At 38.5% G+C, this 26,235-nt stretch overlaps 1 protein-coding gene across 1 annotated transcript; it reads left to right on the forward strand.

Moving 5' to 3' along the window:
• The first annotated feature begins 1,323 nt into the window (after positions 1–1,323).
• Positions 1,324–26,011, forward strand: MS4A14 (membrane spanning 4-domains A14). Its single transcript, XM_008524065.2, has 6 exons — positions 1,324–1,777; positions 3,175–3,303; positions 5,725–5,775; positions 8,206–8,355; positions 10,948–11,046; positions 23,743–26,011. The coding sequence occupies exons 1-6, from the start codon at positions 1,640–1,642 to the stop codon at positions 25,819–25,821; spliced, it is 2,646 nt and encodes an 881-aa protein (XP_008522287.1). The 5' UTR covers positions 1,324–1,639; the 3' UTR covers positions 25,822–26,011.
• Positions 26,012–26,235: the final 224 nt, after the last annotated feature.

Below are 26,235 nucleotides of genomic sequence, written 5' to 3' on the forward strand. Positions count from 1 at the left end.
AATTGCATCAATTTACAGAAAAAAAATTATATGCTATTAGTTAACCCAAACTCCCATCCAATTTCCTAAAATGTAAGTAAAAGGCAGTAAAATATGTATATATGAGCAGTAAATTAACGTTAGGTTATAAAAGGCTTGAAATATTCTAATTCTTCCATCAACAAATAATCACAATGGTTGGTAACAAACAGATGCTTTGTTTGCAGTTTGTGGGCACCAACCCGGGCACGCTTCCCTTTTACTGACACTGCCTGCTCTCCAAAACTTCTCTGGTTCATCAATTCAGCTTAGAATTTGAATATAGACTTGTCTCACACTTGGTTTTGTTTAAAATGTTGGATTTCACTTTAGGTACACAAATTAAAATTTGCCCTAATAAACATTGGCGGACAAATGTTGTACTGAGAAATACATACCTTCTCTGAAGTTTCGATGTGAAAAACAAAGAGGCATTATCTCAGGGAAAAATTAACAGAGGATACAGCAATTATTTCTATATATCAGTGCTTCTCAATTTGGAATGATTTTGCTCCCCCCACACCGGGGACATTTGGCAGTGTCTGGAGACAATTTTTGTCACAACTGAGAATGTGCTATTAGCATCTAATAAGTAGAGGCCAGAGATGTTGCCAGATATCCTACAATGCACGGAACAACTTCCTACAGCCAAGAATCGTCAGGCCTAAAACACCTACAGTGCCAAGGTTGAGAAACCTTGGCACCCATGGTTGCCACAAACCAGGAAATACTATATATTTGCATGTATTTTTTTGGTTTTGTGAAACCATTTGCTTTTATGATTTAATAGTTAAATTCATAACAGATGTAGGAATATAAAGGATGAGCGTGGAAAGCAAAATTCCAAAAGGCACTTTGTGTTGTCTTAATCGTATTAGTATAGTTTAAACCAAGAAGGCCTTGAGTAGAATTAGTTTTACTTGTCTTTCTGAAAGATACAACATGCCTTGTCAAAGTGGCCGCTACATCTGATGCTATACCTTCTTAACTACTGATTGTTATAATACAAAGCAATATGGTTAAACAGCAAGTGAGACAATTCATCAACGAAAAGTGGGCAACTCTTTTCAAAAGAGGATGGAAGCATGGTTGAGTAGAAACAACACAGATTTTGGAGACAGACAAATGGAGTTTGACTCCTTCCCTTGTCTCTTAGCAAGTGACCTTGGGCAACTTAACCTCTCTGTAGCTCAGTTTCAGCACTGTACAATTGTTGGAAGAATGTTAATACATCTTATAACAAAGCATCTTCTGCGGTGCCTGGAACATTGTGGATATTCATAAGTTTTAGTTCCTTTACATCTCATAAACATAGGTACTGGCATTTGTGTTTATTTATAACATCTCTTTATTTTGTGTTTACCAATTGTTTATAGACAAACTGACAAGAAAGTAAGTCTTCTGGATAACTGGATCCTTCACCAGGAAGACAGGGGGCTGGATATGCTTTAGAATTCTAAGACTCTATGACTCAATGACTGTGATTCTATGGTTCTAGGACTGAGTAGAGTAATCGCTCAGGGCTCATTGCTAAGGACTCCATGTGAGACTGATGGAAAACCATGATTTTGGCTGCAATGTTCTCTCACTAGTTCTTTCAATAGAGTTTTGCCATTGAACCATGGAGTCACCATCTGAGGTCAAAAGATCGACCCCCATCATCACTATACAACCAAATGAAACTATATTGACTGCGTTTCCCTATGGACCTCATACTTCTCTGCTGGATTTCCTGAAAGGAGAGCCAAAAGTCTTGGGGGTAAGTCCTCTCCCATCTGTAAGTCTTCTTGGAAGGGAGGATAGAAGTTATTTCCTCATGTATGTCGACAGAGATGCTTTTCAGGAAGTAGGTTGATCCCCTTTTTCCCCTCACCTTTCATCAACAATGTATTTTTGATTAATCGTAAGTACTTCTAAGTCATTTGCTTGTACAAGTAATTGGATCATCAGTAGACAAGCCAATATGTAGCCAATAATACCATTTTCCTAGATTTTGATAAACAAGAGAAATAAAAGTTCTGTTTAGAAACATGCACAGTTTGCCTCATGTCTCAGAAATGCTTCTGAGAACTTACTTAACTCTGAGGAATAGAATATTTAACTGTAATTAGTAGCTCCCCTAACCCCGAGGAAATCCTAGGGCTGTTTCATGAAGAGTTAGCACTGGTGTTCAAATGAAAATTACTGGTGTAATTTTTCCAAATTTCTTATTGAGGCGGCGACCTCAGGGTGTGGTGGCACCTCCCTTGGAGCTAAAAGCCGTGAGAAGAGAGGTTAAACTTTCGCTTTGTGCTGTTACAGGCATTGGAGTTCTTTGAAAATAATATTCAAAGCTCCACAGTGAGCCACAATGTGGATATCCACACACAAAAAATTTCAGTCTTAAACGTACCTATAGGGGAGCTGTGTACACAGCTCCATCCTTAGTATAAGAGTAAAATCACTACTTGAGGTGCAGTGCCACAGAGGTGTGATCTGGAGAAAAAATCCAGAGTGATAGAGGAGAAGGGCTGCCCTGTGAAGAGCCACTGACCCTGCAGGACCGCCATCGTGTTCCTCTCCCTGCAGAATTCTAATGGGCTGATGAGCACACTGGGTTACCATAAGCTCTAGTCAGGCCCCTGGATGGAGAGGAGATGACACATAACCTCACCCCAGCTTCTATGCTGTAGACCAGTGAACACCATAAACTTTTGGAGAACTGGGCTGAGCCTCAATTCCAAAAGCTTATATTGAATGCGCAAAATGTATGTGTGTCAGGAGATGAGGATAATAGGATGCTGATGCTACAGAATGGAAAAAAAACGTAAAGGTGAATAGTTTGTAGTCTCTGTCCTCAGGAAGCCAGCAGTCCATGGGTAGAGTCAGAGGTATATTCAAATATGTCTGATACAAGATAAATTGGTAATACCAGGGGACATCGTTAAGTAGTGAAGGCCGAGAGTAAAGGATTTGAACCTGAAGGACCCAGGTAACTGCAATGAGGACAGAGACACTGGGCCTCTTGAAAGTCTGAGAGTGGTTGGTAAACGGAAGAGAAAGGCATTCAGATGGAGGGAAGTGTGACATAAACACAGAGGGATGCCCAAGGGACCTGAGACAGTCCAAAGAAGCTGGGGCACTTGTGACCTCATGTACCCATTTCTCTTCTCACAGGCTATCCAGATCCTGTTTGCCCTGATCATTGCGTGCATTGGAAGTATATTTGCATTTAATTACCTCTATTTCTCCCAGAGATTTCCCCTTGTTTTCCTCACTGGATATCCATTCTGGGGAGCATTTATTGTGAGTACTGTCACTTAGGAGCTTTTGAGAAATTACCATAAGGATTGATTTAAACTGCCTCAAGTCTTCAGATAATGAATTCTGTGAATATGATCCCCAAGGAGATCAGATAGCCAGTTCCTTCTACGGCGAGAGAAGTGTCCCCATTTGGTCATTGCACCATCATCATCACAGTAATAACTATAAGTGGTAATAACTACTCTTAGGTATATGGTGTTTAAAGTTTACAATGCCCTTGTATGTACAGTAGGTCATTTACTACCAGTCTTGGATATTAGATGAGTAAACATCCTACTTTCTCCTTTGCAAAGAAGGAAACTGAGTTTGAGAGTAGGTGATAATTTAAACATACCCAGCTAGCACTCATAGAATCACAGACTCTCACATCTCAAGGATAATTTTGAAGATGATTATTATGGTTCAACTCCCTTATCATCTCCAGAGACAATTTTATGAGTGTCACTCATCTGGTCAATAGTAGAACAATAAATATAATTCTTAGCAGAGTGTTGTTTCCATTGAATTCCCACAGTCTTGGTTCTTTATCTTGTGCCATAATATTTAAGGGTAGACTCATTAAACCTTCCCCTACTAGAACACAAACTCCCAAGAGGGCAAGAATATTGTCTGTTTTGGCTGCTGTTATATTCTCAGAACCTAGAATCATGCTTAATGCATAGTAGGCATGAAGGAAGGAATCACTCAATGAGCAAGTGGACAAACTAATGAATAAATGAGACTACTGTCACTGTTAAAAACACTGCTCTCTTGATAAACATAAATATTCCATTCCTTTTCTATAATCTGCATTTCAAAAACAACTGGTAGTCTTTTCATCTTCCAAATATAAATAATATTGAATGTGATTTTCAAACTATACACGCCACACTGTAGAAAATCTAGCGGACCAATGCCTCACTTCCCCATTTCACAACAGAATTTTCCCAGTGTGACTTTGTGTGATCTGCATGCAGAATTCTAATGAGGTTCTGGCATACTGCTTTTTAAAACTCCATTCTCCACTGAGAAGATATTTACTGAGCGTGTACTATATCTTCAGTAGTGTTCTAGGTGCTGAGAATACTGGTAAACAAGGCCATTTCTGAGAGAAGTGGTGAATTGCTCTTCTCAGAATTAGATGGGGTTTGCCATCTAATAGGGAGGCTAGAAAGGAAAAAGTGAAAATAACTCCATGGGTAGTTTAGTACACTTGTGCTAGGAACTCTAAGAGAGGAGTTCCAGGTGCCATCTGAATGTCTAATGGAGGACTCACCTGGCCTGGGACTTCAGGGAAGTGCTTTGCACGTAGGTGTTCATTGGTGAAGTGGAGAGAACGCATTCCCTGGCAAAGATAAAACATGAGCCAAGGGCTTAATGTGGGAAAGAGCAACAGAAAGAAGACCAATGAGACTGTCATAGTGGCACAAAATGAAGTAAAAAAGCTAGGCTGGAATCAGATCGTGCCAGCCCTTGTGATCATATTGAGTATGTGGGACATTAATATAGGAGCAAGAGGAAACTACTGATAATCTTTAAAGAGGCTAGTGACAGTTGAAGACTTATCTTTAGAATATAATTGTGTTTTCTGAGTGAGAAATGAATTCAAGGATGATAACAGCAAACCTGAGAGAATCAGTTGGGAGGAGGCTGCAAGAACCCAGGGAAGGAAAGATGGTGCCCTGAACTAGATGAGTGGCAGTGGAGATAGAGATGGATGGACAGTTTTGAGAGTGACTTAGAGGTAGAACTGATCCAATGGGAATCCAGTGTGGGAAGTGAAGTGGAGGGAGGTATCAAAGGTAACTCTCTGATCACTGCATGTCACCTTGAGGTCCTTGGACACCAAGAAGCAGATGCCCTCAAAGTCCAACACCAATTCCCACAGGAGAGGTTCCCATCCCCAAAACATTAAAAAACAGTGAGGGGCTCCACTTGGGGTACCCAGGGTTCCTTGGGTGGTACTAGGCTCTTTATGTTCCAGATGAAGAATTGGCTGAGATAACTATACTAGATTCCAGCCCCCGTATCAGCCTTTAGAGATTTCTACCTTGAGAAGGTCTCCCTCAGTCTGCTCAGAACACAACTCACCCTTCCCTCTTCCAGGTCCAGAGCCCAGGATTATCCCTCTTTTTGGAGCCCAACTGGGCCAAATATCTGGGTGGTACCATTTAGACCTTAAAGAGGGGCCTGCCTATCCCAGCTGACCCTGGCTAAGAGGTCTTGTTCAGTGCTGAGTACGTACAGCACAGTATTTCTTCTTATAATCAGTGCCTACTCTTCTCACAGATGCTCAGGTGGAAAGACTAGATGGTTTGGGAGATTCAGAGACAAATAGATTACCATATATTCTCCAAAGGAAATTATCTTGTAAGGTGGTCAAACACGTCTCCTGTTGACTTTTATCTCTTTTCTTCTTCAAAGTTTATTATTACAGGATACCTCACAGGAATCAACAACAAAGAAAAATTTCTGGTAAGTCACTTCTGTGACTTCTATGTAATTTAAAATCTTCTACTTGCTTTGTATCATCTTTGTGTATAAAGTGTTCAGGAATAAAAGATCTCACAGGAAAATCTTTACACCTCAAATTTGAAGTTCAGGTTATTCATATTTGTTAATGCAACCATTAGGCTTACGTCATTCCACTGGTTTTTATTTCCCTAGTCAAGTAAACTGAAAGAGTCGCTTGTTGGAAACCATTCTATATTCCTCTAACTCAATGGTTCTTAACTGAGAATAATTCCTCCCCCCTGAATATTTAACAATGTCTGAAGACATTTTTCGTTGTCACAACTGGGTGGGTGGGTGAGGGTGTTACTGTCATCTAGTGGGTAGAGGCCAAGGATGCTTCTAAACATCCTAAAATGCATACACAGGACAGTCTCCTTTAAGAAAAAATAATGATCAAGCCCCAAATGCCTATAGTGCCAAGGTTGAGCAACCCTACTCTAACCAAAACCAATCCCGGGATCCCCACCCTCCACCACCACCACTCATAACAACAGACGTTTTTCTTTGGGGCCTGCCCAAGGTTTGGCAGAAAGAGCCTGGCATCGAGGTCAGATCATTCTAGGACCAAATCAAGGCTATCACTCATTGCTCTGTCATTCTGAAGGAAAAAGTACCTACTTCAAAGGGTTATTTTGAGAATTTAATAAGACATTACATAAAAAAGATACTTAAGTGTTGTGTTCCCTTCTAACCACTCTGATTTTCTTTTAAGGCCCTGGAGATGTGGGCCTTCTTCAAAGCCATTTTAACTCTGATTTTATGGTCACCTGCCAATTTCCTCTAGAGATATCTACTAGACCTGAGGAAGTTCTGACAGGATGAATGCCCTCATCTCTCTCTCCTGTGGAAATAAATGCAGACAATGCATATAAAGCCCCAAATGCTGTTCTCTCTGTATCGATTTCCTTTCAGAGCTGAGGAATATACTAAGGATAAGGCAGACCTACCCCTGACTCACTGAGTGCTGTGCAGATGGCAGGATGTCACAGTGGCAGGAGCTCTAAACTAGGCATTTGAAGATGTGGCTTTCCATCACAACTCTTCCACCAACTGTGGAATTATTACTCACAATCCCTAGATCCCTGGACCCTCTTTATCTGTAATGTGAGGATAACAAGTGATCTACCCACATCACAAAACTGTAATGAGAATAAGATGAGAACAAAGCTGGGCATATTCTTTGTAAACTGCAAAGCACAATACACATGAAGGATGGCTTATTTAGAGATTTTAGTCCACTAAACGTCCTAAGGGAGCCAAAACAGAGCCTTGAAAGAGCAAAGGACTGAGAATTGAGAGAGATGGCATATCTGTATGCTTCTGTGCATTTTCTGCCAAAATGCCTGTTTGTAGTAAAGACCTGTGTTTGCGGTGAACATTAAGTCATAGGGATACTTCCAAGTCCTGCCACACTAAGCCACAAGCTCCTGGATAGGACAGGCTGTGTAAATGCATCATTGCATTTCACATCAAAACAGACATACTACAATCAAGAAATAGCAAATATCCACTAAATTAAGATATGAGGGGTTTTTGTGTGTTTGTTTTTCCTTTAAAAGAGCAATAGCAGTGCTGGGAGTAGAGTATGAATAAGACATTCCTTTTCCTTCAAAGGAAGTCAGACATACATGCAAAAAAATAAAAAGGAATGAGTAAAGGGAATTGGATGGGGCAATATGAACTTCTTACACCTTCCATTTTGGAACCCTGAGTTGAGAAAGGAAACCTTTAAACCCCAGTCCAAATTTGTTGCCATCTGTAAATATGTTAGTGATTTGGTTGGTTACTGTTTGAATGCCCCTGGGGAATGGATGTAAGTCACCTGAAGACAGGAGCTCATCTATTGTTTTATCTTTGTGTCCCAGGATCTAATGTAGTACCTGACACATAGTTGGTGCACACTAAATATTTATTAAAATACATGAGTAAATGGATACTGGCCTAAAATGGGTGATATTACTCTCATTTTTAAAGGTAGAAATTGAGATTCCAAGAGATTAGTTGCCTTGTACAAGGTCCTAGTTCACTACAACTCAAGATTAGGTCTAATTACAAAGCCAAGATATTTTCTAACACACTATTTTGCTTATAGATTATGAAGGATGGTGCATTAGGAGAAACCGAACATTTTCTTTAGCATTAACCGTAGAGCACCCCTTAGCTACCCGTCCTCTTTCTCGGCTTCCTGGTTTATTCTAAAATTTGGTTTGTCTTCTGATGTAGATAAATCAGGATTTAACTTTTCAAGCCTTTCAAGCCTACTGACCTGATGGAGCCCTTCATCCCTAAGGGGTATCTGAAAGATAAAAGCACTAAGTTTTTCTTACAAGGTATTTTTGGTTTGCTTTGCTTTTTATTTATTTCATTGTTATTTTTTAAACTATTTTCCAGGGACAAGGTGTCGTGTCCATGAATGTTATCAGTTCCTTGGTTGCGGTTGCTGGCATTATTCTCACCATTATCAGCTTTAGACATCAGCATGATTACTGCCAGACTCCTTCCGTTGAAGGACTATGTGTAATAGGTAGAATCCTTTTCAATGTAAGTAGATTTATTCTGTGAGATGAATCTGTATAATCTTATCTGAACTATGATCATGATACATCAATTCATTACTTTGGATTCCAATCATTGAAGCTGTATCAGCATTTGAACTGACTGTTGAGAAGCATACTGCAATTCAGGAGCTATAATGTCGGGACTTGAATCCTGGTTTTGTCCTTTATAAGCTTGTGACTTTGGCCTAACATTTTGTTTTTTTCTGAGCCTCAGTTTTCCTCAGTCACTAAATGAAGATAGTAATCCCCGCCTCACTGGGTTGTTGTGAAGATTACTTAAATTAAAAAAGTACCTGGCACAGTGTAAATAGGCAATGGGTTTTAGTAATTCCTATTGGTATTGACATGGATTGGATTAAGTTTTGTCTTTCAGCATTAACAAGGTACAGAATGAGCTAAAAAGTTTACTCAATACTCAAAACAAAATACAGTGGGAGAAAGTGGTTAAGCCATTTAATAATGTATTTTAATAATTTTCGAAGATAAATCAATTTATATAAAAGCAGTTTTAATCATTAAAGCAGATGAGATGTATCTTTACTAGGAAGTATAATTATTAGTGTAATTTTAAGTATTCAGTGACATTATTTTTATGCATGTCAATGATTCCAAAAGGCCTTTCATGCTGAGTCCCTAAGCAAATCCAGGGGTCTCGTTCTATTTCTACCAGCCACATCTTGTAGGCTTTGGTCCTAGAATGTTAATCAGATTTGACCTCTTTGGATGGAAGTGAAGTGCAATCATGGGAAATTGTCTCCCTCAATAAAGAAGAAAAGGAAAAAGAGCTGTCAATTCCTGGATATGAGATTTTATTTAATTCTCCCAATCACCTGGTAAAATGAGCCTAAGGACATTACAATATATTTTGAGATAAATTCTAGAATTAGACTCATAAAACATTACGAGGGAAAGCCAGAAACCAATATAAGAGATAAAATACTGTCCTAATTGGGCCAAGAATATGATGCAACATTATAATCCTCACCCTTTTTCCTGGTGGACAGCAGGTCATTACTGTACATTACTTTAGTATATACCAGGAAGAAATTGTATACTAAAAGGGTTAAATCTCCAGATAAATGAAACTCTGCTGTCAACTTACTGCCCTGCATGGATGGGTATTGCAGGATTAGTTTCTGCCCACAGAATCATGGAGAATCTGTTCTGAGACCCACCACCCCCTTCTATAACTCCATGATTCCTTGCTGCAACCTAAACATCATAAATAAGCTTTAAAAAGCCAGAACAATGGGCTTGAGACATCACTTGAACTGACCTCTGTCCCAAAGACCAATCCATGTCTACACTGAAGCCAGAGTGATCACTTAAATATGTATATCTGAGCACATTACTCAATGGCTTCCTTCCTAAACCTAAAATGGCTTCAATTCCTAAACACGGAATGAAGACCAGATCTTAAAAGGCTTTCAAGACTCTATAGCACCTATCTTGCCTACCTTTCCAACATTTTTCCAGGGCTTTATTTTTCTCCACTTTCCTGCTACTTCCTGAAATTCCTTAATGTGTCAAGTACCCACCGCCCCAGCACCATAGACCAGCTTTTTCTTGTTTCAAATGTTCCTGAGCCCAGTGCCTACCCTTTTTTGTCTACCCAATTAACTCCTCCTCATTCTTTAGTCTCAGTTTAAATACCACTTCTTTAAGGAAGTCCTTCCTCATCAAACCTCCACCTTTTCCAGTACAGACCTGATCAGATCTCCCATTAGAGTAGTACATAGCTCCCCATATTTTTTCATAGCACTTATCACAATTTAGTTAAGTAAATAATTGCCTAATTACTTGTTACTATCTGCCTCCCTTACTATGACAGAAGTTCCACAAAGATCAAGACCAGGTCTAGCTTGTTCAACAGCTGAAGCCAGTAAATTTACAGCAGGCACTTTATACATTTCAGCTTTACCAATAAATGGAGAATATCCAACCTTTTGGATGTGTTGCAGGGAAACCAAGATTCAGATAGACTCAGTCACTTGCCCAAAGTTAAGTGTAACGTCGGACCCAATTGCACCCAGCTCTTTGTGTCTCCAGAGTCTAAGCCTTTTGGACACCATGTATTCCACGCTGCTTCTCAGTCTAGACATTATCTGAAAGCAAAGCATGCAAAATGGCAATGTGTGGGCTATATCCAGCCTGAAGATATGTTCTATTTGGTTCACACAATTGAATAACAACTGGAAAATTTCAAATTCATAGTATGGATATACAGCTTCCTTAGGAAAGAAAAAGACCAGGCATCCTGGCGCCCACATTCCCTCATGGCAACTGTTGCCTGTAACTGAGTAATGAATGCATCCTAGCAATACCTTTAGTCTCTACTGTCTCCCCTCCTAACTGTTTCTCTCATTTGGGATGGTTGCCTGGTCCCTATAGGCATTATTCTTGCTTACCAGAAAGACATGAGGTGAAAACTGGCCAATCGCTGATGGCTGCAGAAACATCTAATATATGGGTTTTTCCTTACTTGATCATACACTGTAAGCAGTCCTTTGTTTATATGTTTAACATGATACAGCTTTCATTCCAAATGCCAAATATTTATTCTCATTATTTGCAGGGAATTTTGTCAGTCTTACTGATCATCAGCATAGCAGAGCTCAGTATCTCTGTGACTATCGCCTCTTTTGGGAGCAAGTGCTGGACAAAGTCAAATGAGGTGCGTTCAAAGTTGCTATGAGAACAGATCCCTATTGGGACACTCCAAAGTGACCTCTGGCCTATTAGTGGACAGAGCAGTCTTCTCAGATACTGAACTAAAACTTCTAAGTTTGGGAAGGACAAGGAGGAACATGTTTAAAATTGAAGGCTCACTCCACCCTTTGAGACAACTATGCAATTATGTTGCTTTTTCTTGTCCTATCTGCTATCCACAGTCATCTCTGTTCAGACATCGCTCCATATTTCCTGGCCAAAATATATGAGAGAGTAGACTTAATGGGAAACCATATTACTGAAACATGGGGAGCTTATAACTGGGTCACAATGGTGTGTGACACAATTCCCTCACCAGAGAGGAAGCAGAGAGAAAAATATTTAAGTGATACTAATATTATTTATAATAATCCTTAGAGCTTACATTTACTGAATGTTTACTGTCAGTCATTGTTGTAATCACTTAGGACCAACTTACTCAATCTTAACAAAACTATTAAAACACCATTATTTTACATATGAAAGAAGTAAGGCACAAAGAGTAATCTCTCTAGTATCATCCAACATCAGGATTGTGACTCAAGTAATATGGGTCCAGAGCTGGCTCTCTAAATCCCAAATACCAGTTCCAGGCTCTGTGTTAGGTGGGGTGTTTTTTGGCTCTTTTTTACATCAACTTTATAGAAGCATAATTTACAAACAATAAAATGCATCCATTTTAAGTGTACCATTCAAGGAGAATTGACAAATTGCATACACCTGTTTAGCTACCATCACAATCAAGATACAGTGAATGCCTATATCATCCCAAAAGGTTCCCTGGGATCTCTTTGCAACTGATGTCTTCATCACTTCGATTAATTTTTACTTTCTCAAACTTCATATACATGGAGTCATAAATAAGTACTCTTTGTGTCTGGCTTCTTTCATTCAGCAACATGTATATGAGATTCATCCATGCTGTTGCATGCATCAATACTTTTATGTAAGGGTACACCACAGTTTATCCATTTTCTTCTTGGTGGGCATTTACTTGCCATGAACATTTGAGTTCACATCTTTGTTTGAGCATATGTTTTCAATTCTCTTGGAGTGTCATATCTAGGATTTGATTGCTAGGTCATATGGCAAGTGGATATTTAACTTTATAAGATAATGCCAAACAGTTCTCCAAAGTGGCTATACCATTGTGCATTCTCATCAGCAATATATGAGAGGTAACAGTTTTTCCAATATAAACACCAACACTTGGAATGTCGGTTGTATTAATAATTTAGCCATTTTAGTGGGTATGTAGTGGTATTTCATTGTAGTTTCATTTGCATTTCCCTGATGATAAATGATAATGAGACTCAATGTGTATATTGTCCATTTGCATATCTTTTTTGAGATGTCTGTTCAAACCGTTAGCCAACTTTTATAGCATTTTTTATCTTATTTACTTATAAGAACGTGATTCCTAATATAAGTTCTTTTTTGAGATATATGTATTGCTAATAGTTTTCCCAGCCTTGACTTGCATTTTCATTTTCTTAATAGTTCCTTTCAAATAACAAATTTGATTTATTTTCCTTTATGGTTAGTCCTTCTTGTGTTCTAACAAAGCTGTGTCTACATCAAGATTGTGGAGATTTTCTTCTCTATTTTCTTGTGGAATTTTTATAGTTTTAGATTTTATGTTTAGGTCTATAATAGATTTTGAGTTTACTTTTATGTATAGTTGTGAGATAAGGTTAGAAATTCATGCCCTCTCCCCACCTCATGGAGATATTTAGCTGTTCTAACACTATTTGTCAAAAATGCAATTGTCCCATCACCTTGACACCTTTGTTGAAAATCCATTGGGACCTCTTATTTATAGGTCTCTTTTGGACACTTTATTTTGTCCCATTGATCTATTTGTCTATCCTTCCACATGTTCTACACTGTCTTAATTTCTGTAGCTTCAGAGTAATTCTTTTTTATTGTGTTAAAAAATATATAACACACTGTTTGTCATTTTAACTGATTATAAGTGTACAATTCACTGGCATTAAATATGTTCATAATGACGTGTAACCATCACTGCTATTTATGCCCCAAACATTTTCATCATGCCAGTACAAACTCTGTACCATAAAACAATAACTCTCCTTTCCTCCTCTTTTCAGTCCCTGGTAACCTCTATTCTACTTTGTCTCTATTGTTACTTTCTACTATTTATTGCCTATTCTAGATAATTCATAAAAGTGGAATCATATGATAGTCGTCCATCTGTATTTGTCTTATTTGACTAAACATAATGTTTTCCAGATTCATTCATCTGTCCATCAACAGATGAATAACTAGATGAAATGCGGCGTATACACATAATGGGCTACTATTCATTCATAAAAGATTTTTTGCACCTTTTGGCTATTGTGAATAATGCTTCTATGAACACTGGTGTGCAAATATCTGTTCGAGTACCTTCTTTCAATTCTTTTGGATATATACCTAAAAATGTAATTCCTGGGTCAGATAGTAGTTCTATGTTTAACCTTTTGGGAAACTGCCAAACTGTTTTGACAGTGACTGTACCAGTTTACATTCCCACCTGCAGTGCACAAGGGTTCCAGTTTCTCTACATCCTCATCAACATTTGTTATTTTTTTCTTCCTTTTTTTTTATTGAGGTAATAATGGTTTACAACTTTGTGAAATTTCAGGTGTACAGGTGTCAGTTTCTGTATAGACTGCATTGCACTCAGCACCAATAGTCTAATTTTTATCCATCACCCTACATATGTGTCCCTCCATCCCTTTCACCCAACCCCTAGCCCCCTTCCCCTCTGGTAACCACTAATCTGTTCTCTTTATCCATGTGTTTGTTTATCTTCCACATATGAATGAAATCGTGCAGTATTTGTCTTTGCCTGTATTATTTTGCTTCACATCATACCCTCAAGGTCCATCCATGTTGCAAATGGGACAATTTTGTCTTTTTTAATGGCTGAGTAGTATTTCATTGTATGTATATACACCACATCTTCTTTATCCATTCATCAGTTGAAGTACACTTGGGTTGCTTCCACGTCTTGACTATTGTGAATAATGCTGCAATGAAAATAGGAGTGCATAAAACTCTTTGAATTGTTGATTTCAAGTTCTTTGGATGAATACCTGGTAGTCGGATAGCTACATCATGTGGCATTTCTATCTTTAATTTTTGAGTTCGTGGTGTATGATCATTTTAATGTACTGTTGTATTCGATTTGCTAGTATTTTGTTCAGTTTGCTAGGATTTTTGCATCAATGTTCATCAGTGATATTGGCCTGTAATTTTCCTTTTTTGTGTTGTCCATGTCTTGTTTTGATATCAGGGTAATGTTGGCCTTGTAGAATGAGTTAGGAAGCCACCCCTCCTCTTCAATTTTTTGGAAGAGTTTAAGAAGGATAGGTATTAAGTCTTCTTTGAATGTGTGGTAGAATTTTCCAGAGAAGCCATCTGGTTCTGGACTTTTGTTTTGGGGGAGGTTTTTGATTACTGTTTCAATCTCTTTACTTGTGATTGGTCTATTTGGATTCTCTATTTCTTCTTGATTCAGTTTTGGGAGGTTGTATGAGTCTAAGAATTTATCCATTTCTTCTAGGTTATCCAAATTATTGGCATAATTTTTCACTGTATTCTTTTATAATCCTTTGTATTTCTGCAGTAGCTGTGGTAATTTCTCCTTTTTCACTTCTAATTTTATTTATTTGAGCCTTCTCTCTTTTTTTTCTTAGTGAGTTTGGCCAAAGGTCTGTCAATTTTATTTATCTTCTCAAAGAACCAGCTCTTAGTTTCGTTGAACCTCTGTACTGTTTTTTAGTCACTATTTCATTTATTTCTGCTCTAATTTTTATTACTTCCCTCTTTCTGCTGACTTTGGGCTTTGCTGTTCTTTTTCTAGTTTTTTTAGGCATAGTTTACGACTACTTATTTGAGATTTTTCTTGTTTGTTGAGGTGAGCCTGTATTGCTGTGAAGTTTCCTCTTATGACCACTTTTGCTGCATCCCATAAGAGTTGGTATGTTGTCTTTTCATTTTCATTTATCTCCAGATGTTTTTAAATTACTCCTTTGATGTCTTCATTGATCTAATGGCTGCTCAGCAGTATGTTGCTTAGTCTCCACATATTTGTGAATTTCCAGCTTTTTCTTGTGGTTGATTTCTAGTTTCATAGTGTTACGGTTGGAAAAGCTGCTTGATATGCTTTGAATCTTCTTAAATTTATTGAGGCTTACCTTCTTCTGCAACACATGGTCTATCTTTGAGAATATTCATGTGCACTTGAGAAGAAAGTGTATTCTGCTGCTTTTGGATGGAATGCTTTCTCTATATCTATTAAGTCGATCTGCTCAAGTGTTTCACTTAAATCCACTATTTCTTTGTTGACTTTCTGCCTGGATGACCTATCTATTGATGTAAGTGGGGTGTTGAAGTCCCCTACTGTTATTGTGTTGCTGTCAATTTCTCCCTTTAGGTCTGTTGATAGTTGCTTTATATTCTTTGGTGGTCCTGTGTTAAGTGCATGTATATTCATACGTGTTATGTCCTCTTTGTGGAATGTCCCTTTTGTCATTATATACTGCCCCTCTTTGTCTCTCCTTGTTGGAGAAATCACATATCCCAACATCGAAACTTACCACAAAGCTACAGTAACTAAGACAGTATGGTATTGGCATAAGGGCAGATATATAAACCAATGGAACAGAATACAGAACCCAGAAACACACCCTTACATATATGATCAGTTGATTTTCAACAAGGGTGCCAAGATCATTCAGGGTGGGAAAGGACAGTCCCAACAAATGGTGCTGGAAAAGTGGATAACCACATGCATAAGGATGAAGTTGGAGCCTTCCCTTATACTGTATATGAAATTTAACTCAAATAAGTCAAATATCTAAACTCAGAAGCTAAAACTATAAAACGTAGAAGAAAATACTGATGGAAATCTTCATGACATTGGATTTGGCAATGATTTCATGGATAGGACACTAAAAGCACAGAAACAAAAGAAAAGAATAGATTAATTGGACCTCATCAAAATTGAGAACTGTTGTGCACCACAGGATACTGCCAAGAAAGGGAAAAACAATCTACAGAAAGGCAGAAAATATTTGAAAATCATAATCTAATAAGGGATTAATATCCAGAATACACAAAGAACTCCTACAATTCAACAACAACAAAAAACAAACAACCTAATTAAAAATGGACAAAGACTATAATAGACATTTCTCCAAAAAGGATGTACTATTGGGCAATAGATACATGAAAAGATGCTCAACATCACTAATTGCTAGGATACGCAAATCAAAATCACAGTGAGGGGCCGGCACAGTGGTACAGCAGTTAAGTTTGCATGCTCCACTTCAGCTGCCCAGGGTTCGCCAGTTCAGATCCCGGGCATGGACCTATGCACCCCTCGTCAAGCTGTGCTGTGGCAGCATCCCACATACAAAATAGAGGAAGATTGGCCCAGATGTTAGCTCTGGGTTCTTTTTTTGTTGTGTTTTTATCCATTCAGCCAATCTTTATCTTTCTATTGGAGAGTTTAATCCATTTACATTTAAAGTAAATGCTAATAGACATGAACTTACTTCAGCCATTTTGCTCTTTGTTTTCTATACGCCTTATAGCTTTTTGTGTCTCATTTCCTCCATTACTGCCTTCTTTTGTGTTTAGTTGGTTTTCTGTAGTGAAACATTTGATATTCTCATTTCCTTTTGCATATATTCTACAGATATTTTCTTTATAATTACCCTGTGGATTACATTTAACACCCATTTAAACATATAACAATCTAATTTGAATTTGAATTTATACCAACTTTAGTTCAATAGCATACAAAAGCTCTGCTTCTGTACAGCCCCATCCCCCTCTTTCTGTTATTGATGTCACAGGTTAAATCTTTATACATTGAATTCCCAATTACATAGGTTAATAACTATCTTTATGCATTTGTCCTATAAATCATGTAGAAAATAAAAAGCTAACTTTTTATAATTGCCCATGTATTTACCTATACCGAAGATCTTCATTTCTTCATATAGCTTCAAGTTACTGTCTAGCTTCTTTCATTTCAAGGATTCACTTTAGCACTTCTTGTAGGACAGGTCTAATGATAACTATCTCTCTCACCTTTTGTTTTTCTTGGAATGTTTTAGTTTCTTCCTTGTTTTTGATGATTTTCCAGATAGAGAACTTTCTGTAAGCCCTTTGAATATATAACTTCACTGCCTTCTGGCTTTCAAAATTTCTGATGATAAATTGGCTAATAGTCAAACTGAAGGTCCTTTGTATGTGATGAGGTACTTCTCTCTTGCTGTTTTCAAGATTTTATGTCTTTAGTTTTCAAATTTTGATTATAATGTGCCTTGGTGTGGGTCACTTTAAGTTTACCCTACTTGGAATTCATTGAGCTTCTTGGATTTATAGATGAATGTTTTTCATCAAATTTGGGAAGTTTTCAGTTATTCTTTCTTTCTTTTTTGGTGAGAAAGGTTGGCACTGAGCTAACATCTGTCACCAAGCCTCCTCCTTTTTGTTTGAGGAAGATTGGCCCTGAGCTAACATCTGTGCCCATCTTCCTTTACTTTGTATGTGGGTCACTCCCACAGCATGGCTTGGTGAGTGGTGTAGGTCTGCATCTAGGATCTGAACCCACAAACCAAGGCCACCAAAGCAGAGCATGCTGAACTTAAACATTATGCCACTGGGTCAGCCCCCAGTCATTATTTCTTTAAATATTCTTTTTCGTCCCATCTCTCTCTCTTCTCCTTCTGGATCCCCACAATGCATATGTTGGTTTACTTGTTGTTATCTCACAGGTCCCTTAGGCTCTGTTCACTTTTCTTAATTCTTTTATCTTTCTGTTCCTCAGTTTCATTAATTTCAATTGTCCTACCTTCAAGTTCATTGTTTATTTCTTCTGCATATTCAGAAATGCTTTTGAACCTCTCTAGTGTATATTTTATTGTACTTTTCAGCTCCAGAAATTCTTTTAGGTTCTGCTATATAATTTATATCTCTTTATTGATACTTTCACTTAGTTCATTCATCATTTTCCTGTTTTCCCATGTCTTCCTCTAGCTTTTTTAGTACTGTTAATATACTTATTTTAAAGTCTTTGTCTAGTAAATCCAAAGTCTGAACTTCCTCAGGTACACTTTCTGTTCATTTATTTTGTTCCACTGAATGGGCCATCCTTTCCTGTTGCTTTGTATACCTTTTGACTTATTTTGTTAAAAATTGAACATTTGAATCTCATAACATGTTAACTCTGGACATCAGATCCTCCTCCTTCATTAGGGTTTGCTGGGGTTTTTTGTTTGTTTGTTTGTTTATTGTTGTAGAGCATCTCTGTGCCAGAGAACAGCCTGAGATGAAAGCTTAATGTCTTCTCAGTTCTTTTCTGAGCCTGCATCTTTTCCTGGGGCATGCATAGTGGTTTTCTACATTCTTCCATATTACAGTTCTTTTTGAATATCAGAAAACAAAAACAACAAACAGAAGTTGGAATAGCTTCCCCAAGAAGCTGCTTCAGCCAGTATGGGTTGAAACAATGACATCCAGCCTCTGTACCTGCACAGGAGTGATAAGCAGGAATCTTCAAATAGAACAGAGAAACTTGATATTTGGAAGTCAAAGATCCTTATTGCCCACCCTGGCTTCAGCAAGTCATACCAGGAACGTGGGTTGCTATCCCTCAACTGCCTGTCAGGGTCTGGGAGGGGGACATGGGTAGTCACTATCACACTGAAGGCTAAAATTGAGTATATAACCTACCAATTTAGCAGCCAACAGTCTACATCTCCTTCCATTTTGTAGATTTCAGTGTGCATGTCTTGTGCATATTTTGTTAAATTTATCCCTAAGTATGTCAATGTTTTTTTCTTGCTATTATATATGGTACTTTAAAATTTCATTTTCCAAATGTATACTCCTGCATATAGAAATTCATTTTATTTTTATATACTGGTATACATGACCTTACTAAACTTATTAATTCTAGTATCTTTTTTACAGATTTCCTGTCATTTTCTAGGTAGATAATTATTTTACCAGTAAATACTGGGTTTTTTTGGTGAGGAAGACTGGCCCTGAGCTAACATCTGTGCCAATCTTCCTCTATTTTGTAAGTGGGATGCCACCATAGCATGGTTTGATGAGTGGGTATGTAGGTCCACCCCTAGGACCCAAACTGGCAAACCCTGGACTACTGAAGTGGAGTATATGAATTTAACCACTACACCAACAGGCTGGCCCCTACTAGTAAATATATTTTTATTCACAAACTTTATTTCTTATTTTTCTCAACTTATTGCACTGTGTAGAGACTCCAGTACAATGCTTAAAAAAAAATTGCCGGGCATACCCAACCTTTCCTCCTTCGTGACCTTAGAGTGAAAAAGTTTTATATTTTACCCCTAAATGTGATGTTACCTATAGGGTTTTCATAGACTAAATTTATCGTAGTTTGCAGAAAGGTATTTTTTTTTTTATCATGGATTGGTATCAACTTTTGTAATTTTTCATCTCATGCTTGCATTTTTATTATATTATCTAAGCCCAAGTATCTGGTGTATTGCTCTTTTCTTGATACAACTGCAGAAGAGTATAAAACTCTGTGGGAAGCTCTTTAGCAGCAACATTGAAATAAATTACTCAGGGGCTGGCCCCATGGCTGAGTGGTTAAGTTCGTGTGTTCTGCTTCGGCAGCACAGGGTTTCACATATTCGGATCCTGGGAGTGGACCTAGCACTGCTCATCAAGCCATGCTGAGGTGGCATCCCACATGCCATAATTAGAAGGACCCACAACTGAAAATATATATAACTATGTACTGGGGGACTTTGGGGAGAAGAAGTAAAAATAAAATCTTTAAAAAAGTTAAATTAAAACAATAAATTACTCATACTGAATAACCATTCAATTTTATTCCAGGGATAGGACTTTTTAATAGCACAGCAACGTGCAAAGTACAACAGAGGATTCAAAGATACTCTGTAATATGCACCCTGATCTCAAGAAGAGAAAAGGGAACGTGAACTCTTAATATTTACTGAGCAACTTCTCTATGCCAACTCCTATGCCTGAAAGCATTGTTTCATATGCCTTCCGTCATAACAGCCCTAGAGTAAGGTGTAATTGAAGTGGTTATTATAAGGAAACACAGATTAGAGATTAGATCAGATTAGGGAGAAAAACTCAGGACCTAGAATTCAACAGCAATGCATGAATTTTAGCTTCACAAGGTAAGAGCTCTAGGACACTGGTCAGGTTACTTAACATCTCCGACCTTTACTTCTCTCAGTTGTAAAACAAGGATAATAACCTCATAGGGATGTTATAACGATTACTTGAGATGACTTTGAACCTTGCCTAGCACCTGGTAATCACTCAGTTATCATTAGGGATGAGTAAATTTAAAATAATAGCACTTAAGAATTGGATAAAGTTAGAGAAATTATAATTCATGCCTTCAGACCTCTCTTTTAATGAATGAATAAATTATAATTCAAATGAAACAAAAGTTTGGGGATGAGTAAAAATGCAGAAATCCCCTAAAGTACCATTTATCCTCACATAAATAGCCTTCCAACAGGGATAATGTACAGATGCAGAACCAAATTAGAAAAGTAGGGAATGACAATGTGTAGTGTAAAAGAATGTGCAGATTCTCATTTTAGGCCTGCCATCAATCAAGTGGTAACCATAATTAGGTCATTTAATCACTCAGAGTTTGGCTCATTTCCTCAAATAGCCAAGCAGCTATTCTGACTCTATGAATGACCTCAGAGATCAGCAGATTGGTCTGTAATGACAACTCCACTCAAAAAAAACTATGAAGAATAGGAAGCATTGACTAAAGGTTGTATCAGATGCTATCACTTAGCTGTTTAAAAAAACTCTAATAGATTTTACTTGCCTGTAAAGGAAAGCTAAAATTTCCTGACCTAGTATCTTAGTCCATTCAGACTGCTGTAACAAAAATACCATAGACTCAGGGTGCTTAAACAACAAACATTTATTTCTCAGAGTTCTGGAGGCTGGAAAGCCCCAGATCAAGGCACCAGTAAATTCGGGGTCTGGTGAGAGCCTGCTTCCTGGTTCATAGACAGCCACCTCCAAATACAAGCACATTGAGGATTAAGCTTCAACATATGAATTTAGGGGGGAACACATTCAATCTACCCTGCCCTCCCCAATTAATGTCCTTCTCACATGAAAAATATACTCTTTCCATTCCAATAGCCCCAAAATTCTTGTTTCAGCATCAACTTTAAGTCCAAAGTCTCGTCTAAATCAGAGATGGGTGAGACTCAAGGTATAATTCATTTTGAGGCAAATTCCCTGTAGCTGTGAACCTCTGAAACCAAACATGTTATGAAACTAAACTTCCAAAATACAATGATGGGACAGGCAGGGGATAGACATGCCCATTCCAAAAAGGAGAAATAGGAAAGAAAGGACAGTTCCCAAGTAAGTCCAAGACCCAACAGGGTAAACAACTTGAACCTTAAGGCACAAGAATAACCCTCTTTGGCTCCATGCTCTAACTTCCAAGCGCACTGGAGTAGTGACACCACCCCCAGAACTCAACAGGAAGGCCCTCTTAGCCTGGGCTCTGCCTCTGCAGCAGCTCTCTGCCTGGGCCCTGTGACTTTCCTGGGCAGGGCTCCCATGCCTGCTGGGTTGGGGTCCCAAGCCCGCGGCTCTGTCTGGTGGCTCTGTCTTTTGAAATCTAGGTAAAGACAGTCACACTTCCATGCCTGTGCTCATGCAGCAGCTGTCTGCAGCAGGTCTACCCCTGAGGCACTGGATGGGGACCTCCTGGCTCTGCCTCAATCAGAGAGTCAGTCTCATCCTTTGAAACCATTCTTCTTCCAGGTCCTTTGCATTCTGGGCCTGTACTGGGAGTGGCAGCCCTGATGATCTCTGAATGGTCATCGGAGTCATTCTTCCATTGTCTTGGAGAACATCTTCTGGCTACTGTTGAGATGGCTGATCCATGCCAATCTCCTTATCAAACCAGTCACTGGGTCATACTCTTCGCAGTCTCATCTTTTGCAACATGGATAGACTGAGAATTATCCAAACCTTTAAGTCCTGATTCTTCTTTGCTTAGCAATTTCATCTTTACATCATTTCTCTCTTCTCACATATTACCATAAGCTGTCAGGAGGACAGCTTCAAAGTGTCAGCTTCAACACTTTGCTTAGAAGTAGTTTCAGCTAAATTTCGTTTCTTGCAAATTCTACCTCCCACAAAACACTAGAACACAAACACAATCCAGTCAAGTTCTTTGCCAGTTTTATAGCCAAGATCACTTTTCCTCCATTCTCCAATAACATGTTCCTCATTTCTGTCTGAGACCTCACCAGAATGACCTTTATCATCCATATTTCTACCAACATTTTGTTCAGAATTACTTAGGTGTTCTCTAAGAAGATTGAGGCTTTCTCTACAGCTCTCCTTTTTTCTTTCTGTGCTCTCACCAGAATCATCCTTAATGGTCCATTCACAGAAATGTAAAGTTTTTTCTAACACACGCCTCAAAACTCTTCCAGCTTCTACCTATTACTCAGTTTAAATCTACGTCTACATTTTTAGGTATTTGTTATAGCAACACTCCCACTTCTTGGTGTTAATTTCAGTCTTAGTCTGTGGGCTGCTATACCAAAGACTGAGTGGCTTAAAAATCAAAAATTTATTTCTCACCATTCTAGAAGCTGAGACGTCCAAGATCAGGGTGCTAGCAGATTGAGAGTCTGCTGAGTTCAGAGATGGAGGTCTTCTCACTGTGTCCTCACATGGAGGAAGGGGCAAGGGAGCTCTTTGGGGTCCTGTTTATAAGGGCACTAATCCCATTTATGAAGGCTCTACTCTTGTGATCTAATCACCTCCCAAAGATTCTACCTCTAAATACCATCACATTGGAGATTAGGTTTCAACATATGAATTTGGAAGGACACCACATTCATTTTATAGCACCTAGCATGCCATCTGACAAAATCTAATTGCTTACCTTCTGCCATCACACTAAGTTGCATCACACTATGCAACAACCTTGTGTGTTTGCACCCACTTTTTCCTCTACCTGGATTTTGACTCTTATCTTTCTTCATCCTATCTTTTTGCTGTCAAGCAAGAATAGATCAAATATCTCCTCTTCTATGAAGCATTTCCTGGCTCTCTCAGAATTAAGTCATACATTCCCATAAAGCACCAATTTCTATAATAGCACTTGCTAAACTGTATTGTTATCTATTTAGATCTTGGTCTACCTATAGTTGGAACACCTTATGGGCAAAACCCACATATACTTATCTTTGATTTCCAGCATCTAGTTCATCTAGTGGGTGATCAATAAATCATTATAAACTTGAATACCTGAATATTGAGTAGATGATTTAAAATGTCTTAGAAGCTTTATAATATTAAATATGGGAAGAATATTTCAGACAATCTTAATCAAATTCCCCTAGTCAATAATTGAAGGTGATGACTTGTCCAAAATAAAACCAATGTTAAAGGCAGTACTGGTATGTTTTCTGACTCCTCTTGTAGATGTTATTTCCTATCTACTGTCTTAAGGTGGAGATGAAAAATAATTTGAGAATACAAGAATAAAAGAACATCAAAGATGATTCTGTTATATTAATGCTTCTCCTGCCCCTTGGTTTTACAGATTGTGTTTTTCTTCCCTTCGGATGTTACTCAAGAGAGTGAATTCTCTGTCCCAGAAGAAAATGCTGTAATACAATTTGAGCTTCAAGAAGAGTCTTCTAGTGAGAATTCAGTAACAAACATACAACCTTTTTTCTTTGGAGGCTATACTTTCTTCAAGTTAAAAGTCTTAAGCAATCCTTTAGCCTTACAACAGTTAGAGAGGAGAGGCAGCAATAGTAATTACACATCTGTATTTGTGCCAGATGAACCACAGAAAAGTATCCCTCCACCTTTAAAACTATATGAGGAAGAAGTTGAGCCGAAACCTTTGCCTCCCATATTAGAGAAAAGGCCCTCAGAAAATATTGTGTACACTGAAAAATTCACTGATGAAGACCTAAAATCTGCTATGATACGACCCCCAGAAATGCAAACCCAATTGCTACAGGCCCAAGATTTACCAGTCAAAGTTTTTCCATCCCATTATGTAAAACAACTTCAAATGTTACCAACCCAAGACTTGCCATCCCAAGCTCTGCCAGCCAAAACTCTGCCAGTACAAGCCCTGCTATCTGAAGCCCCAACATCCCATGTCACACAGTCTCATAGCCTGACATCTGAAGACATGCCATCCCAAGACATACCATCCCAAGACAAGCAATCCCAGGACATGCCATCCCAAGATACACAATCCCTAGACATGTCATCTCAATACACGTCATCCCCAGACATGCTTTCCCAAAATATACCATGTCAAGACATGCCTCCCCAAGATATGCTTTCCCAAGTACAAGTTTTTCCAGCACAAGCCGTGCTATTTAAAGCCCCAGCATTCCATCCTGTGCAGTCTCCTAGTATACAACACAATGAGAAATCCCCAGATCTTCAACTACAAAACATCCAACCTCAAGACCAGCAATTTAAACAAGTATCATATCAAAGCATTCAATCAGAAGTCATGTTACTGACCCAAGAATGGAAACCTGTGAAGGAACTCCAAGGCAAGAAATCCCCAAAGGAGCATTCCTTAGGCTGCCAAGGCAAAGGCATGCAATCTCCAAAGCATAAATCTTTAAACCTACAAACCCAAGATCATCAATCCTCAAAGACTAAATCCCTAGACAAGCACATCATATGTTGCCTATCCTTAAAGAGGCACTCTATAGATAAGCAAGTCCATGCTAAGCAAACCACACAGACAGCCCCAGATCAGCCAGCTGAAGACCAGCTGGCTCAAGGGGAGCAATCCCTAAAGCAACAATCTCAAAATGTGCAAAGTGAAGACCAACAGGAGAGATCCCCAAAGGAACAAACCAAAAGTGGACAAGATAAAGATCAACAGGCTGTTAAAGAGAAATCCTCCAAGAAACAAACCCAACACCAGCAAGATGAAGATCAGCAGGTCCAACAGGAGAAATCCCCAAAGCAGCTGTGCCAAGATTGGCAATCCGAAATCCAGGAATACCAAGACTGGCAATCCCCAAGAAAGCAATCTCCAGACTGGAAAACCCAAGGCTGGCAGTCTTTAAGCCAACAATCCCAAGGCTGTAGAAACAAAGATTGGAAAGCACAAGAATGGCAATTTGAAATGCAGCATTCCCTAAATTGGGGATCCCAAGCCTGGCAAGTCCAAGATCTATTAGAGAAAGAATCCCTAAGGCAGAAAGCTCTATTCCAAGAAGCCCAAACTCTGCATGCCTTAACTCGACATCATCTAGATTCGCAATTACCAGACTTTCTGTTTCAAAACAATCAGTGTCAAGAGAAGGACCAACAAGACTTTCAATCCACAAGTAGCCAAGAAGAATATATGCAAATAGACACTATGCAAACAAGAGACATCAAACCAGGGGACATGAAAAGTCAGTGCCAAAACCCAAGTGACCTGCAAGCAGAAGACGGAAAGCCAGATTTTCATTTTTCCTCCTGCCAAAGCTCAGTACAAGACACGGATTTCGCCTCTTTGTCCAATATAGATTCAGAGAAAGATGTGCAACAAAATGTTTCGATTTGCTCAACTTCATACAAAGAAGATCCATCTTTAACTTCTGCCTCATCTTATCCAAAAGATCAACAGCAATCTGAAGACTCAGACTAACATGCAGAATGTACCCAAATACCACATTGCTCACAGTTATGGGACTAAATTAGGGAAAAAACAATATAGTCTCTTCCAACCTATGTTCTTAAGTCTGGTTGCAACCTTACTCACTCACCAGAAAATGAAGGGCATGCAGAACACGCAAAGGATTTGTCCTTAATTAAAATAAAATGACAACAAATATTAACACTATATTAGAACTTTCTGGGGGTGAAGGAATAATTTACATTTAAACTCTTTGTCATCAATGTTAGTGCTTCAATTTATGATCATCAATTCATTCTACAGCTTAATAATTAAGGACCTACTTTTCTATGGTGCTAATATTTCTTGCCTCCTCCTTTGTCTATTATAAGGGCTCAGTAAGGCAACCAGAAAGGAGTTTATGTGGGCTCTCTAAGGGTTCAAGAA

The sequence above is a fragment of the Equus przewalskii genome, chromosome 11, assembly GCF_037783145.1.
Source record: "Equus przewalskii isolate Varuska chromosome 11, EquPr2, whole genome shotgun sequence".
Taxonomy (NCBI): Eukaryota; Metazoa; Chordata; class Mammalia; order Perissodactyla; family Equidae; genus Equus; species Equus przewalskii.